This window comes from Leuresthes tenuis, unplaced genomic scaffold (genome assembly GCF_036924035.1).
Source record: "Leuresthes tenuis unplaced genomic scaffold, fLeuTen1.0.hap1 SCAF_3, whole genome shotgun sequence".
NCBI classification, from domain to species: domain Eukaryota; kingdom Metazoa; phylum Chordata; class Actinopteri; order Atheriniformes; family Atherinopsidae; genus Leuresthes; species Leuresthes tenuis.
Genome location: NW_027325357.1, coordinates 12,470,868 through 12,486,836, shown reverse-complemented (window position 1 = coordinate 12,486,836; position 15,969 = coordinate 12,470,868). Strand labels below are relative to the sequence as shown.

The following is a 15,969-nucleotide window of genomic DNA, read 5'->3' as shown; positions in this document are numbered from 1 at the left end:
ATACTGCAATATGGTAGGTTACATAAAAGGACATAATTGACAATCGTGGTTATTACGTACAAAACAACATTGTTACACTAGTTAAAAACGTCACAACAGAAAAGCTCTGTTGTTGGAAATGACCGACAGATTATATTTATCAGCATTTGTTGTAAAAAAAAAATCAAATAAAAAGTTTATGGCTTTCCACTATAAAAAAAAATCAAATAAAATGTTGAGAATTAGAATTAAAATATAATAAAACACTATTTCAAAGAGCCACTAGTGGGCGTGAAGCTCACTACAATATCCCGTGAAGGACCATACTGTGGGAAAGGAAAACATCATGGACATCTTATTAAGATCCATTTATTAAGCAGATTTTATTGAACATGGAATGTTCTATTAACTTTAACTTTGTTATTTGATTTGATTAAATTCAGACCCAAAGCAATGCTAAGTCATTAGACATTAAGACAAATATAAACAAACACTCAGTTTCCTCTTATTCTCCACCTCTTTACAAGTAGTCTAATAAATGCTTTCATTTTCATGTTCAAGAACAAGTATAAAAAAAATTGAAAAAAATTTAAAATGTTGGCATTAGTGTATGTGTTAGTTTTTTTTTAAATGGCAGCAACAGTTCAAAAGTCACAACTACAGAGCATTTAAACACCACAAATCAAAAAGGAAAAAGGAAATTCAGGTGAAGTTAAGTGCCAATACCGAGTAACATGATATTAACCACAGCAGTCTGTGAGGATGTATTTTAGTGTCATAAATTAACTTTGCAAGATAAGATAGATTAGTGCAAATCCTGCTCAAAGTGATATGGGTCCCTTTAGTGTGTATATAGTGAACAGTCAGGTTGCGCTTTTGGAAAGTCGCATATACAGGGAGGCAGGTGTTGGGCTGGAAGCCTCAGTCTGAGTCGCTGCTACTGCTGCTGCTGCTGCTGCTGCTGGAGGACTGTGAAGAAAACGACAAAGATCAAATTATGCATGAGCTGTTTAGAAATTCAGTTTAATAGTTCTTAACAAAAACAGCATGTATGGTTTCATTCAAGATGCAAATGATTAAGGCAAAATCTACAATGTCAATATGACAGTGACAATCTCATCCTCGTGAATAATGTAAATTGTAATGATCGTCAACTGTATTTTGTCTCTCTAGGTGTGCAGCAAGTGGAGCCATGGCTGCATCACAACTGTTCAGTGATGTGCCTCTCCAGACATGAAGTAAAAGGCCTGGGCAGGTTCTAATCACATATTTTTCTCCATTACCGGTGTTAATATTTTAGCTGCAGGAGGGGTTGCTAGAAATAACTCTTACACTATCTTACATTCTTACTTTAAATCCAACCCTACCTTGCCATGTTTATGGTGCCCGTGCTTGTGCCCCTTATGTGCTTTCTTCATCTTCTTCTTCAACTTTTTGTTGACTTTGCCCCCGGACATCCCCATTCCCATTCCCATTCCTGCCAGTCCCCCAGCTAACCCTCCAGCCATGGGATGGAGCCCTCCATGATGATGACCTTTGTGGTGGCCTTTATGGCCTTTATGGTGACCCCCTTTTGGAGAGTGCGGGTATGGGCCAGGGTAAACACCTGCTGGAGGGACCCCCGGACATCCACCTGGGGCCATAGGATAAGGCCCAGGAGCTCCATAAGGCATCAGCCCTGGATGAGCATTTGGTACCATAGCTGGGTTCATCCCAGCAGGGTACTGACCAGCTGGGTACCGACCAGCTGGGTATGCTGGGTTTGGAGGGTGGGGAAAGACTCCAGGTGGAGGGACAGCAGGGCATGCAGGGTTGTAGCCAGGAGGAAAGGCAGGGTTTGATGGACCCATTGGCAGAGGAGGACCTGAAACCAATAAAAAGTACATATAAACAACTTACACCTCAGACCACCTTGACTAAAAAGTAGATATAAATCTAGTCGATAATATTACAATACTGTAAATCCCACCTTGATTTGGCCACATGGTTTTCTGAATAGTTTTGATCAGATTATGATGTCAGGTCTCAACCGAAATCCTGTGGAAGCAAGCACAATGCAGTTTAAACATCTGAGAAGATAAAAAAAAAAAAAACAGAATGCTATAACTGCTTTTCCCCATTCAAAACACATTCAAAAGTATGTCTGCTGCTGTTGAAATGAAATATTTTCACATTTTATCACATTATTACTTTTGCTTGAAAACAAAAAATATTCCAATGATTCAAGTTCACTTGATTTGAGCACTGACGTGGTTCCAAGCGTAGGGAAACTCAATTTTACAATGTTGCAGAAGAGAGAGAAGCAGAGCACACCTATATCTTAAAACAGTGATATTATTCAAAATGTAAGGTGGGAGCCATAGGTGGATGTTTACATAGAGACCTCAAACTTGGAGTCTGTTGTATACCTGATCGACATTGGCAACACTGTGTTGCCTAACTTCCCAATAAGATTTGGCTAAGCTTATAATATTATCATAACATTGATAAGCAAATATTGCTCAGATGATTGGGAACAATACAGGTTATCATGTCCACTTCTTATTATATCCTGTCCACCTCACTGATATAAACAGTCGACTAAATATTCAAAACACCTGTCAAAATAACTCAGTGCCCTTTAACAGCACCTCAGACTAAAACCAATTAATTAATTTAATCAAATCAATTAAATCACACTCATTCTAATGGTGGTCAAACACCTGTGAACATTACCACCCCCACACCTGTAGAAGCCTTGTACTTAAGTACTTCTATACAACTTTCAACTTGTACCTGTTTGGCCGTATTTTCCCAAGAGTTTTAACAGTTACAACAACTAAATGGCGACAGAAAACTTAGTCATTAGGTCGTAACACGACTGTAGTAGACAGTTACATGTACTGTAATTCCTCGACTGTCAGTAATATCCCACCATTTAAACTCTACATAAAAAAGTACAACAGCATGGCCGAAATGTAGATATGATTGTTTTAAGTCTAAACGGTTTTGTCCCACACAGGCCGATTATAATAAGTGTGATATTTTACCTGTGAAACTCACCTCTGTTGTCACTAAGTTTGTCAGGACTTCAGAGCTCCGTGTTTGTCTTCCGCATTGAGCTGCACGGAAGCTGCGGGGGGGGAAAAAGCCCGAGGAAACCACGCCCTCCATTATAGCAAACACACATTGTTTACGCAATGGAAAAAGTTCGGCTGCATTCTCTCTATTAAAAGGTGATCAGCGAATACCCATTGCACAAAAGACTGTCACGATGTCAGGCATTCCCAACCACTGTCAGGGATGTTTTGAGAAGGTGGTGTCAGGCGGGGTTACTCATTAAACACACATCTGAAATACATCGTGGTCACACCTAAATCATTATGTCATGGCACAGTGGAAGTTCGAGAGCTTTATTAAACTTACAGAAGACGCAAAGTCTTCAAACTGTTATTTCACAGTATGAAAAAGGACGTTTTCCTTGAAGTCGTGTTGATATCTTAAAATAAGACAAGCAAAGTTGCATTAAAAGACCAATACGTGTAGTTGCTTTGATTTAAATGCCAAAGAAAGAAAAACTCAAGAGGTGATATGACACCAATAAAGAATTTGCCCTATTGTGTCTCCCACTGAGTCAGAATGGTGTAAGAATTGATATCTTCTACAAAAATGGCCCCAAGAGAAATTGAGGGAACAAATTCAAAACTGATTAGATCAGCCGCATCTACTTTAGCTTTGGACAACATGCAAAAGAATAATAATAATATAATAATAATAATATTAATAAAAATAAACCACTTAAAGAAAACATTTTTAAGTTAAATTAAACTTTTGACTTTCCTTAATATGAAGTTATTGAGAAACACTTTGTTCTAAATGTGTTAAAAAGATTGCTTCAAAACAGTTTTTCTTCCTTTTTTTTACCTTGCGAGGGCGGAGTTTAAAAGCTGACCCCGGCTAAATGTTCGTGCTCGTGGTCGTGCTGGTTAAAGCTACAAAACAAACGCACCTAACTTTCAATCAGACTAATTAAACGTATACCTGCGCGTGGGACGACCTAGCTAAACATTGAATGCTCGCAATTGTCAAGCAATTAATAAACTGGTAAAACAACGTATTATTAATATTTATATAGCTAAATGCATACTGAACCCCGGTTAATAATGTTTTTAAGTGTTTTTTGTCAAAATATTTGTTCTCAGGTAGGGTTTGTAGTTGGGATGAATTCCCTCACAAAGGAGCTAACGGATGTTTTTGCGGAGGACTCTGAAAGTGATGTGACATTTTACGGCTTTTCTGACACAGAAGTCAAGGATACGGTACGCTTTTATTTGGAGTTCAGTTTGGTTGTTGAAAAAATAAGCCTGTCAAATCAAGAATGCGAGTACAGCGATCAAGTTGTGTTTATAGCTAAATAACAGGTCGTGTCTATTTCTCCATTAGATTTCAAATTTTGAACATGAAGCTCAGCCTGAGATTTCCCCTGAGGAACAGGAAGCTACATCTCAACCACCTGCTGTCCCTCAACCTTTCAGGATGAGGATTGCTTTGCGCTCTGGTTCCTTTGCCCACCAGTCCTCATATTGTGAGGATGCAGAGGAGGAAGAGAAAAGGTCAATAACCAGAGGAGTGAAGAGGCCAAGAAAGACACGTAGGACAAAGACTGTGAGACATGTCAAATTTGAGGATGAAGAGACTGCAGTAACTCGCCCTCCTCCATCTGAGGAGCTTGGATCTGATTCGGAAGATGTGGCAGACACTTTTCTGGTCAAAAGGCAGGAGAACATCAAGGCTAACAAAGCAATGGTGACTCAGAAATGCCTTTAGTATGGTAGTATTTGGAAAGTCACACAGGGGTGTTAGTTTGTATTTAAAGTAGAGGTTTTAATGAATATTGCTTATAGATACTCAGAACTGTAGGAAAGCACCCTGGACTCTGAATAATGTATAACTTTACATTTGTTGGATGTTTCTCCAATAGGGCCACTGTTACTTTACCTCCTCTATGCAGATCAGAAATGGGCAATAAAGTCAAGGATGTTGATGTGTGACAAGTGACTCTGGCTCAAGTCGTGAATAACCCCATTTTGTATTTTATCCTCAGTTGGCTCAGCTCATGGCAGATCTGCAGAAAATGCAGGGAGGAGAAGGGATTCTGAAAAACCAAGCAGCCAAACCGAAAACAAAAGAGAGAATCTCTGTGAGTCGAATGGAAAACATGTGATGCATTTCAGCTAAGTAACCATGTCTTTGTTCTTGAAAATTCAGTAAAGTTCTGAATATTTGTATTCTTTTGTGGTTCAATGGACGGAACTGATTTGATCCACTTAACAGCGTCCACCCCGCTCTGGTGCAACTGGAGGGGAGTCCAGGAGGAACCCAGAGCGGGCATCCCGCAGACAGACCCGGTCTATGGGTGGAAGTAAGGATCCTTCAACACCTCAGGAGGCAGATGTGGAGCTCAGCTTGGAGGAAGAGTTACTGGAGGTCAGTTAGTCATTTAATCATTAGCTGAAACATTTTTCTAAGGGAGCAGTTGTACAATAGACTGATCAAGCTTTTTCTGCCAGTAATGTAGACTCCGTGTGTTTTTACACTACAATAAGTTTGACCTTATTTGATTTTATTACTTCTTGTTTGAATGGAGTCTTGGGACAAAGCATGCTGGAACTGCCCCATGTTTTGCATCAATAATAGATATTTAACTGTTCGGCTGTTTTTATCCTTCAGCAAAAGTTGGAGAAATTGAATGAACATAGCAGAGAGTGGAAACTATTTTGTTATTGTTGTATGTAATTGATAATAGGATGCTTTACATAGTTTGTTTTTTATATGAGGTGGCCAATGTACATGTAAAACTTCCAGCTAATTGGAACGTGGCCTTCATTTTCTGTTTCAGGTGCGGCGTGCTCCACAGCGCCGTGGCAACCCACGACCTAATCAGAGCAAACCTCATATAATCCGTCCAGTAGACGACATCACAGAAGATGAGCTTCAGCTGGTCGCGGACAATATGACTGACAAAGTGTACAACAGTGTCACAGTGAGGTCACAGCTTGACTTAAACTCTATTAGGCTAAGTTTAGATTACAGGGAAATCAAATTTCTTTCCCACTAAGATCTCTTGGACACACTGTTGGCATGATTAACTGAGCAGTACTTTTCCTGTACAAAGGCCTCCTCCAAATCTGAAAGCAGACCGATTACGTCCTCTTTTTGTCCTCTGTGTCCATTTTCTTAATATTTTTAAAGGATGCACTGCAATGAGATATACTAGATATATTCTAATACCCCTTCAGGAATCACCTTGATGCTTCAAATACCAATTTGTCAAATTGCGTTATCTTTGGCATTTTCCATAGATTCAACTAAAGAATATCCAATGAAAGGCTTTAAAAGATCCTTAAAAAAAAACAGAGCAACTATTGCTCGACACTAGTTTAAAAGACAACAACAAAGTCTGGCTCATTGGAAGCAAAATATAAAGAAATGACAGGTGGCTTGAGATGCACTTTACTGTTGCTGGGTAATGACACTTGATTCACTGGTCTGCAGTTTTACAGTTGGTTATAAGAGGTATTTTTTTCTAAATGGACAAAAGTAGACCACCTATTTCCAAATACATTTTGAGGGAGTACTTTCTGTTACACCTCGTGCTTGTAGTGTGGCAGGTGCACACACCTGAACTAGATCTGATTACAAGGGGATCCAGAACACCTACTTAATGTGTTGTGTCCCCATCTTTCTTTGTCTTCATGTTGAAATGTCTCCACACAATGTCTTTGCACAAGATGCTAACCCCACATTACCCTCCAGTGTGTTCCTTACTTGTAAGTTTCACTGTATTTTCAGGGCTCCACGTGCCATCAGTGCCGCCAGAAAACTGTTGACACCAAGACGTGCTGTCGCAGTGAAGACTGTCGTGGGATTCAGGGTCAGTTCTGTGGGCCGTGCCTGAGGAACAGATATGGGGAGGATGTGAGGAAAGCGCTGCTTGATCCGGTCAGACTTCTCATACACCAATAGTCTCTACACCCATTCAGATGTTTTGCACACACTGTGAACAATCTACACACAGAGATCTGGGCCGTACAGCTACAGATTATGAAAGTCAAATGAGGAAATGTAATGTTTCCTCTTGAGATCACAACGTGACATCTCCACCGGGTTTAAGATCAGGACTCTGACTTGGGACATTCTAAATTGGGAATTTTCTTCTTTTTCAATCGTTCTGTTGTTGAAAGCAAATGGTCAACTACTAGTTGAAGCCCAAATTTATTTAACCAGCATAAATTGTGAAATCTACTGCAGAGCTGTTTGGAATCCACCCCTCAGTCTCTCTGATATACATACAGCAGATCAACATACTATAATGCTCGTTAGATAACACTGTCGCCAACTAGATGTAGCAACCTTTAACCTCGACCTTTTGAATAAACCTTGATTGTGTTCTTCCTTCATTTCTGTCTCAGCTGAGTTAGTGCAGGAGGAGCAGCACGACAATTCTCACATGTGGGACTGAGAGTTGAAAATTATAGCATTCTGTTGCCTCTAACCTAATTATAGTGAGTGAAAATGTGAGTATAGGCTAAATCGTTCATCCTAAAGTACCAAAGAAAACATGAAAGGGTTATAATTTGATTATAGTCTTTGATGCTTGTGATATCATATGCATTCAGCTCGGTCTTTATAAAATAGTGCGATTGTGTATCGCCTTTCAGCCTAGAAATACCAAGATATGAATTTGGCTTCATATTGCCTCATCCTATCAGTTCACGCTTGTTGTTATGGGGTTAAGTGGACAAACAGCACATCTTTTTATTTCAAACACTTGGCTCCAAGTCTTTTTTGAAAAGTCATTAATTCAGAGGTCTGCTTTCTTTTCATCCTGGTGTGTGAGTGAGTTTTAGTTGTCAGACTAAATTATATTAATCTACATTAAAGAGTCCATTATTATTGAAATGGTGTGCTGTGTCAGATCAACAGTTTTTGTCCCATCTTTACCGAGTGTTCAGCCAGAAAATGAACAACCCCAGTGCACTTGTAAAGGCTGACGGGTGCGTTGGTTTAGTCTCTGTGCTGTTTATCATTTGCATTGTGAACCTTGGGAAAATTTGCACTGATCTGATGTGGCTTGCAATTCATTAAATTTGCTTCTTGGTTTGTTGCGTTTGCCAAATTCATAATAAATGTGTTTATATTTATGTTCATTATGCAGATGGATGGTACTTTCAATCCTTCAGAGAACTTTTTAAACTTTGTATAAAAAACTTTTTTTCTTCAGGAGTGGAAGTGTCCTCCATGTCGAGGTATTTGTAACTGCAGTTTCTGCCGTCAGCGTGAGGGCCGCTGCCCAACTGGCATCCTGTTCCCGCTGGCTCAGTATCATGGTTTCTCTGACGTTCACTCCTACCTCAGCAGGTGGGGTACGACTCCTTAATACTCAGTTTGATTAAGTCAAGTGTTGTTATGTAACGGCAACATAGATTTCAAGTAACTCTTCATGCGCAGTGGAAAATGCATTAGAGATCTGAAAGGTTTTATAGTGGCTTTTGAAGACCTGCAACGCATGGCATCCTAATAAGTTCAACCAAATCTTGATTATTATGCTCTTAATCCAACTTCGGTTTTTGGAAATGACAAAGTCTGAAATTTATTTCTCTTTTTCACAGCCTCCGTGAAAAACTGAAGGGTGATGATGTAGAGATGTGATTTCAACACTGGGAGGAGCAGTTGCTCAAAAACTGTTGCAAGTATTGTTTTAACATGCACAACCTGTATTTTAAACAAATAAACGTGTTTCTAAACCAATTCTACGTGTGTGTATTGCAAGTGTATGCTGAAGCACAAGTTTCCACAGAAATGAGAAGGATTTCATTTTAATCCAGCTGTTGGCATTTGCAGTAGTTGTATAAACACACAATATAAAATCCCTCATTTAAAATTGGGCAAAGAAATAAGAGCACTTGTTGTCCAAAGAACTTAATTAATTTTCAGAGATCTTTAAACATACATTGCACGGGTTACAATTGTGTTTCTCGAAGCATAATTGTAAAGCAAAAAAAAATAAAATATGGAAAGCACATTTTCTTTCAATACATTTTGCAACTCATTTATTTGGACAACAAAGGGAAGCGTATCCAAGGTTTGCCTCGAGCTGAATCGTTTCCAGTTATAACTTTAGCATAATGTCTCACAAGTAGGCTTGTGGACTAAAGACAGTTTCCAAGTTTTCCTTATAGAATAAGTATGAACCTTTGGTTTTGAGCTTTGAAATTCTTGCTCTCTGGACATTATTGCAAAATACTTCACTCTGGCCATAAATGACTCGACAAAATATTTTCACAGACAGGAAAAAAATCAAATAAAATTATGTGACAGTGAGGCAAAGTCTAAGATAAGTATACCACAGGTGGGGGAAAAGAAAACTGGAAGACCTGGACTGTAAAACATGTTCAACAACAGAAAGGCTCAAGTTTACAAATTTTTATATATATTTATATATATAAGTAACAAGATTAAGATTGATTGTACATTACAGGTTCAGACAACCGAAAGGCAATTTCCTGCAATCATGAAAGATGATCCTGACTGTTCTAAGAATTTCTATAGCCTTTACAAAAAATTATATATTTATACACACAAACATGAAAAAGAAAAAAAAAAGAAAAGAAAAAAAAACACTCGATGCTTTGCTATCATACAGATATTAAAGCATGATGGCTTGAATGTTTGTACTTACAAAAGAGGTTAGAGTTATCCCCAGGATTTCAGTGCCCTGACACCTATATCCTCACACAGATTAGTGCTTCTGGCCCCGTCCAGCTGTGACCTCATGTATGCATGTAACGCTCGATCAACTTAATTCCTACGATACTGGAAATGCCAATTTGTAAGCACATCCAGTTCTACCACTTATGTAACCATAGTAATCTGATGATTCAATATTTGCAGCTAAAGGTTTTGATTTTTATGAGAAAGTTCTTCATTTTAGGATGATGTAGGGCAGTTAGCGCACAGCAGCCCAGTCTGTTCGGGCAGGAAACTCCTGAGGTGAAGACGGCTGACTGGCAAAACTCACAGCCCCATAAAAAGGTAGGAGCCCGACGAAGTGACACCTCTTCACTGAAGAAGCTTTCACGAGTTTTACTAGCAACGAATTCAACATGAAGTGTGCCAACCTGCGTTGTTTATTGCGATCCCACAAATAAGTGACTAAAGCTGGATTTTTGTGTGGGACAAATGTTAGTGTGAAGCCATTTCCATTCAGGGGAAACAGGATTTTACAGTGATTTCTCTAGCCTAACATTTTTAATGCAAAGCATCCACCTCTGACCATTAAACGCCACAGGTATCTAAATACAAGATGGATATGAAATTCCTGTCTCAGTTCTACAAGTAATTAGAGTCTGTTGTGTTGCATCCCAGACCCCTCATCTGTCTGAGGCCTCTGAGAGCTTCTGCAGTATCGTGCCCTTTTTAACCACAAAAGTCCAAGTACAATATCCACCATCTTCCTCCGCTGCTTTTAGAAGCTGTTGCCACTGATATGGTGAAGGTCCACCTGCATCATGTTGATACCACTGCTGGCTAATCGAGCTAGGCTCTCTGCAGATAAGGTTTCCATGGTGACAATGGTGTGCTGGTCATTGGCTGACACTGCGTCTGTGCTGGCTTCCCCTGCTGCTGGAGAAGGAGCTTCAGTTGAGACCGCGGTGCTGCTGTTGGTAACAACCACTGCTTTCTTGTTCAAATGGGTCTTGATGTGCTTTGAGAGGTGGTCGCTACGCATGAAACGTTTGGGACAGTGAGGACAAACAAACCTTTTCTCGCCTGAAAATGGAGGAGAAAAAAAAGACATAAACTAGCAGCACCTGATACTTCTTTAGTGACAAAGACAAACAGCTATACTTTAAAAGTCATTCGGACTCTACAATGTGCAGCAGTGAAAATATATATATATATATATATATATTTTGACATGACAAGTACACCTCTATAACACAGCACATAAGCTTCTCCTTTTACTCCTTTACAAAACAGTACCTGTGTGTGTCCTTTTATGACGCTGAAGCTCATCGGAGCGGGTAAATCGTTTGCCACAGAAAGACCAGGCGCAGACGAAGGGGCGTTCTCCTGTGTGCCAGCGAAGATGAGCCCGGAGATGGGATGTCTTGCCATATATCTTCCCACAGCCACTGATGTGACATATGTGCTGCTTCTTTTTGTTTGGGTCGCTAAATGATGAGTTTGAGAGAAAGATATTTTTCCATGATATTGAAAAAAAAATTAAAGAGCAGAATAACTTGGTTGTCAATGAGTATTTGTAAATTGGTGCAGATGCGATTTAGTTATTGCAGTCTGGAGACTGCAAAATGCAACTTTACCACTAAATGTCCCTAATTCCCAACGCACAACACTGTGGATTTAGCTGTTTTTAATAAACCAACTAAGAGTCAAAATCATATTGACAATGACACAATAGAAAGAAAAAAAGAGATTCAAATGTGATATACATTGCAATCTCAAGCCTTAGATTTAGTCAACATAGCAGTAGTGGCAGGGTTCAGTTACATACCGTGCCTCTCCATCCTTGCAGAAGGGGCAGGTACACGCTTCTCTGCGGTTACGTCGACCCTGTGGTGGTGGGCTTATATCCTCATCATCCATAGCTGTACTGTCATCCAAGCTTTCTCCACCTGTCTGCAGCGCCTGCTCGCCTGTAGAAATGAAGAGGGAAACACTTAAGCGTCAGATAATGTAGATGGTGGTTTACCAACTTTTTGGTTTTAACTTCCAATCTTCCCTGCAAGAAACTCCATCCCTTTCCTCATGGAGCTTACAAGGTATCCTTAATTGAAGCTTTCAATAACAGCAGCTTAACCAAAACAGTTATGTTTAATTGTATGTTTTTAGGAAGAAAACGTGTTACTGTCTCTTGCATCTGACGACACAACAGAATTCAAAGTGTTCGCTAATTCTTAAGACTCAAGACAAAAAATATCAAATCCAAGGTTTCAACAAACTTTTAGCTCCACGAATAACATGACGTACTATTTAAACATGATACTGGAAGTAACATAAATATACGGGCTACTGCCGATTAGCCTGAGTTTTCTGGGCTTTAACCAGAGTTTAATGTTAGCTCTGACTGAGAAACCTCAGCTATGCAGTAATGCCGTAGATTAAACTAACTTTGCTACGTAAGTAGCTGATGGGAAGCGTATGATTTCCTAATAAAAGCCAGCAGACTCAGCAAGTTAAAGTTTTGATCAAATGCTGACTAGAAAGCAAACAGGCTAGTGGCAGAATTAAAGGGGACATAATAAAGACCTAAATGATGGGAGGGGTTAAGTTACACCCCTGCTACAACACACAAGTTGTACCAAACCCACAACTACAGTATAATGTGACCACCATGTCACCATGAAGAAGAAGGAAAAGAAAATGAAAACGAACACATGGAGAGCAGTTGAGGGTTCATGGAAACATTGGGGTAGCTGAACAGGTTGAACCAGAATTAAATCAAATTAGATCAAATCAAGAGATGCAACTGCATGTACTACAATCTCTGAGGGTGGTTATCCAATCTCATCTCAGTTTGGCATATCTTCAATGCTGATCCAAATCAAAATAATTGGAAGCAACATTTAGTAAGGATTAAAAATAAAGCCAAATGGCATACAAACTAGTGAGCACAAACTTCTTTAACACCCAACTATTGATTTGATTTCCAGCACGTCATTATAACTCAGACTGATCACAATTCTTATGCCCAATACTAATTACGCTTGAAAAGCAAGCTTCTGGCTCACCTGATGTGCTGGCGATGGTAATGGGAACTCCCTGCAGATGATGCATCTGCAGCCCAGCGCTTCCAAGTGTGTTGAGATTTATGGTTTGAATGCTTGGAATCTGCACTGTGTTGACAGGTACTGCTCCAGCACCAGCAGTTCCCTGAGTCTGACCAAGCTGGGGTAGAGACTGCATTGGAGCCAGTGTGATTTGTGCACCGGCTGGACTCTGGATCTGAATGGTCTGAAAGCTAACTTGGCCATTGGGGCCTACAGTGCGCAGGAGGATGGGTCCTGTGTTTGGCATAATTTGAAGATTTTGAAGCCCTTCCTGGCTGAGTGTTGGAGCAGCAAAAACCTGACCACCTGCCGTCGCAACCGTACTGGCCTGGATGGTCTGGAGAGGTGTTCCACCTTGGATAATCTGCTGAGGCTGAATAAGAATTTGATGAGGCTGCCCCTCTCTGTTGTCTGGCTGAATTGGGACACCAAGAGAAGTTGCTGGGTTCTGCTGGTAGGTCACCGTCATCGATCCATTACTCTTCTGTGCTTGGGTAATTCCATAAGAAGAGGAGGTCTGCGTGGTGACAGTGGATGCACTTGTCATGTAACCTGCACCGCTGTTGGTAGACACTGGCTGTTGCAATTGCTGTTGCTGAAGTTGGTTACCCCCAGCATCTCCGCCACCACTTGCATCTCCCCCTGTAGCACCCATACTGACGGGCAATAAAGTGATGTTTCCATTTAGAGAAACTGGCATATTTGCCAGGAACTGGGGCTGGTTTTGTAACACACCATTGCCTAAGCTAATATTTTGTATGGGGATGGCTCCCTGAAGGACACTCGGCATGGTTATAATGTTTCCAGCTGCACCAGCTCTGTTGGTTGCCGCTATGATTTGTTGGCCATTAGGAGAAGACACTATCTGAAACTGCTGTCCTGGTCCAGCTGCAGTAGGTACAGCAGAGTCCTGCTGAGCATGTGTGAAGTGAAGTGGTTGGCCATCTACTGTCTGAAACTGGGGTATGACCTGGTACTGAATATTAGGCATCATGCCTGATAGAGTGGTGAGCACCTGTTGACCTGGCACCGATGGAGCCTGAGCTACTACATATTGCTGTTGCTGCTGCTGTTGGCCCTGAGTGCTTACAGCAACTGCTGATGGCGACAGCACCTGTCTGCTTTTGCCGGCGTCTCCTCCTGTCATCACCCCTGAGGAATCGGTGGTAACAGTGTTGGAGCCTGAGCATGGTGAGGATGGTAGCATGCTGAGAGGGACAACCTGCCAGCCATTGGCACTGGAAGTGAAAACACCCTGGTTTATTTCAAGCTGTTGCTGCTGATTTTGTTGTTGGTCTGCTTGGGAATCGTTTTCTCCCGGGGTGTCAATTCGGCTACATGTGGCTGCCAACAACGCGAGAGGGGATGGCTGCTGGGAGTCCTAAAGAAAGAACAAATGAAGATCAACAGAGATATTAACATTTATAGGGTTAGAACATTTTTTTAAGCACACTTGAAAGCTGTTCTGAAACACAAGGCAGCAAACTAAAGAAGTATGCTGTCACAAATGAACAAAAAAGTATTTACAGCAACAATTATAGCAGTTACAATCAAACAATTTTTAAAAAATTGGAGAAAATAAAAGGGGTTTCACATCTGATTTAAAAGAATAATTTTAAAAGTTAAAGAGCCTGGGTTGAAATCCTAATTTAATTTATTTAAAAAGTACAACAATTTTTTGTTCGTTTTAAAATGCATTCAAAATCATGTGTCTTAGAATGAAATTAAAAACAAAAATGTGTGGTTCACTTAGTAAATTCCAATATAAAGATTTAGGGCTGCATTAAAGACTTCTCAGCTAACTCAGTGCAGTACTTCCAGGGGAGTGGGCTTTACAGAGAAGACATGAGGGGAGAGGGGGGGGGTATGGGAGGGACCACATTTTTCAGGAGCAGCGGCGGGCTCGGCTTCCCCTCCCCCCAAACCCACCCATCTCCCTCCCACACTTTATTTTGCCCTATAAACTACCACACTCCTCTAGCCACCCCCTCCAAGGGCAGCCAAATGGGCCGAGCGAAACGAACATTAAGTGCCGGGGTTTGACGGGAACACCCCGTGTGGGCGAAATTTACCTGCCCATTCCCCACCCCAGTGACATGTGCTCTGGGGAGAAAATCAACAACCAGCACAGGTCCCGATACAGACGAACCACCGAATCAATCCAACAAGAAGCAAAAACGTATCCGATCCGACTAACAATCATGTGATATTGCAACAAAGCAAGTCTGTGAGACTGGTTAACCTACTTGTGAATTTGTGTTTCGCTTTTGACTGAATCCTCCACCGCTCTCCACAGCGGCCATTTCACCCTGCTGCTGATCTGCGGAAGAAGAGTTGTAAGAGCAACAACTTTTAAAAACAGCAAAGCACCGCCCTCATCAAGAAAAAAATCTAACTATAAAAACCGTCGAAATCATTTAAATAACTTAACCCTAGTCGGTTTTGTAGTTGCTGTGTGGCGATATTGGCAAGAAATGCAAAGAAATCCATGTCCAAGAACTTACAGGGCCAACTAGCCTTTGAGCTAAGCTAACATGTACTCACCACAAGTAATTTTCAGAAACAATGCTAAACACTAGCTATAGTAGTCGATACAGATGCGACTTTTCCGAAAAATAGAACTATTTATCTGTATCCTTATATTCAGATATATATATATACCTAAACATGAAGTGGTGTCAGTTAACAGAAAGCAAGCTCTGGTTAATTGGTCAAATGTTGTTAGCTAAGTACCAACAAGTAGCGCTGAAGAAACGTTAGTTGGCCACTTTTAAACTGCTTCAGACGGCAGCTTGGAAACAATACAGTATCATATTTACGACAGTTGACACAACCGAAACGTCCTACTTTGATATTACTTCTTACTGTTTAGTTAAAGGCATTCTCACAACATGCCAGCGAGTTTTAAAAGTTCACTTACTGCTCATAATTTGAAGACGGGAGGAGTTTCTTTGCTCTTTTTTCGGATTGACAACTTTTCACAACTTCACACAAACTTGACGTTCCCCTCCCTTTCAAGGAGGAGGAAGGGTGCGTTCAATGTATACACCGGTGCAGCGTGCTAGCTTCTCGGATCGATGGATAAAGAAAAATTTCGATGCTATACCAATAAAACTTAACCTCCTGTAGTAATTGTAAATGGTGCAGGTTGATATTT

At 40.6% G+C, this 15,969-nt stretch overlaps 3 protein-coding genes across 5 annotated transcripts; 1 reads left to right on the top strand and 2 right to left on the bottom strand.

The window, feature by feature from the left end:
- Positions 1-332: 332 nt before the first annotated feature.
- Positions 333-3,241, bottom strand: prr13 (proline rich 13). 3 transcript variants are annotated; one of them, XM_072381853.1, is made up of 3 exons: positions 3,022-3,241; positions 1,347-1,843; positions 333-948 (listed from the first exon to the last, which is right to left on the bottom strand). In XM_072381853.1, the coding sequence occupies exons 2-3, from the start codon at positions 1,827-1,829 to the stop codon at positions 901-903; spliced, it is 531 nt and encodes a 176-aa protein (XP_072237954.1). In that variant the 5' UTR covers positions 1,830-1,843; positions 3,022-3,241; the 3' UTR covers positions 333-900. The 3 variants fall into 3 exon arrangements, with proteins under 3 accessions (XP_072237954.1, XP_072237953.1, XP_072237952.1); XM_072381852.1 differs by lacking the exon at positions 3,022-3,241 and adding an exon at positions 1,949-2,014 and having other exon boundaries at positions 333-940; positions 1,342-1,843; XM_072381851.1 differs by lacking the exon at positions 3,022-3,241 and adding an exon at positions 1,949-2,014.
- LOC140303960 (cell division cycle-associated protein 7-like) lies at positions 3,233-8,724 on the top strand. The gene is made up of 9 exons (XM_072382957.1): positions 3,233-3,289; positions 4,161-4,277; positions 4,402-4,764; positions 5,063-5,158; positions 5,293-5,445; positions 5,858-6,001; positions 6,811-6,960; positions 8,243-8,379; positions 8,631-8,724. The coding sequence occupies exons 1-9, from the start codon at positions 3,233-3,235 to the stop codon at positions 8,668-8,670; spliced, it is 1,257 nt and encodes a 418-aa protein (XP_072239058.1). The 3' UTR covers positions 8,671-8,724.
- Positions 8,725-8,821: 97 nt separating this feature from the next.
- On the bottom strand, positions 8,822-15,836 carry sp1 (sp1 transcription factor). The gene is made up of 6 exons (XM_072381844.1): positions 15,733-15,836; positions 15,059-15,132; positions 12,774-14,193; positions 11,537-11,678; positions 11,005-11,195; positions 8,822-10,791 (listed from the first exon to the last, which is right to left on the bottom strand). The coding sequence occupies exons 1-6, from the start codon at positions 15,737-15,739 to the stop codon at positions 10,487-10,489; spliced, it is 2,139 nt and encodes a 712-aa protein (XP_072237945.1). The 5' UTR covers positions 15,740-15,836; the 3' UTR covers positions 8,822-10,486.
- Between the last annotated feature and the right edge of the window lie 133 nt (positions 15,837-15,969).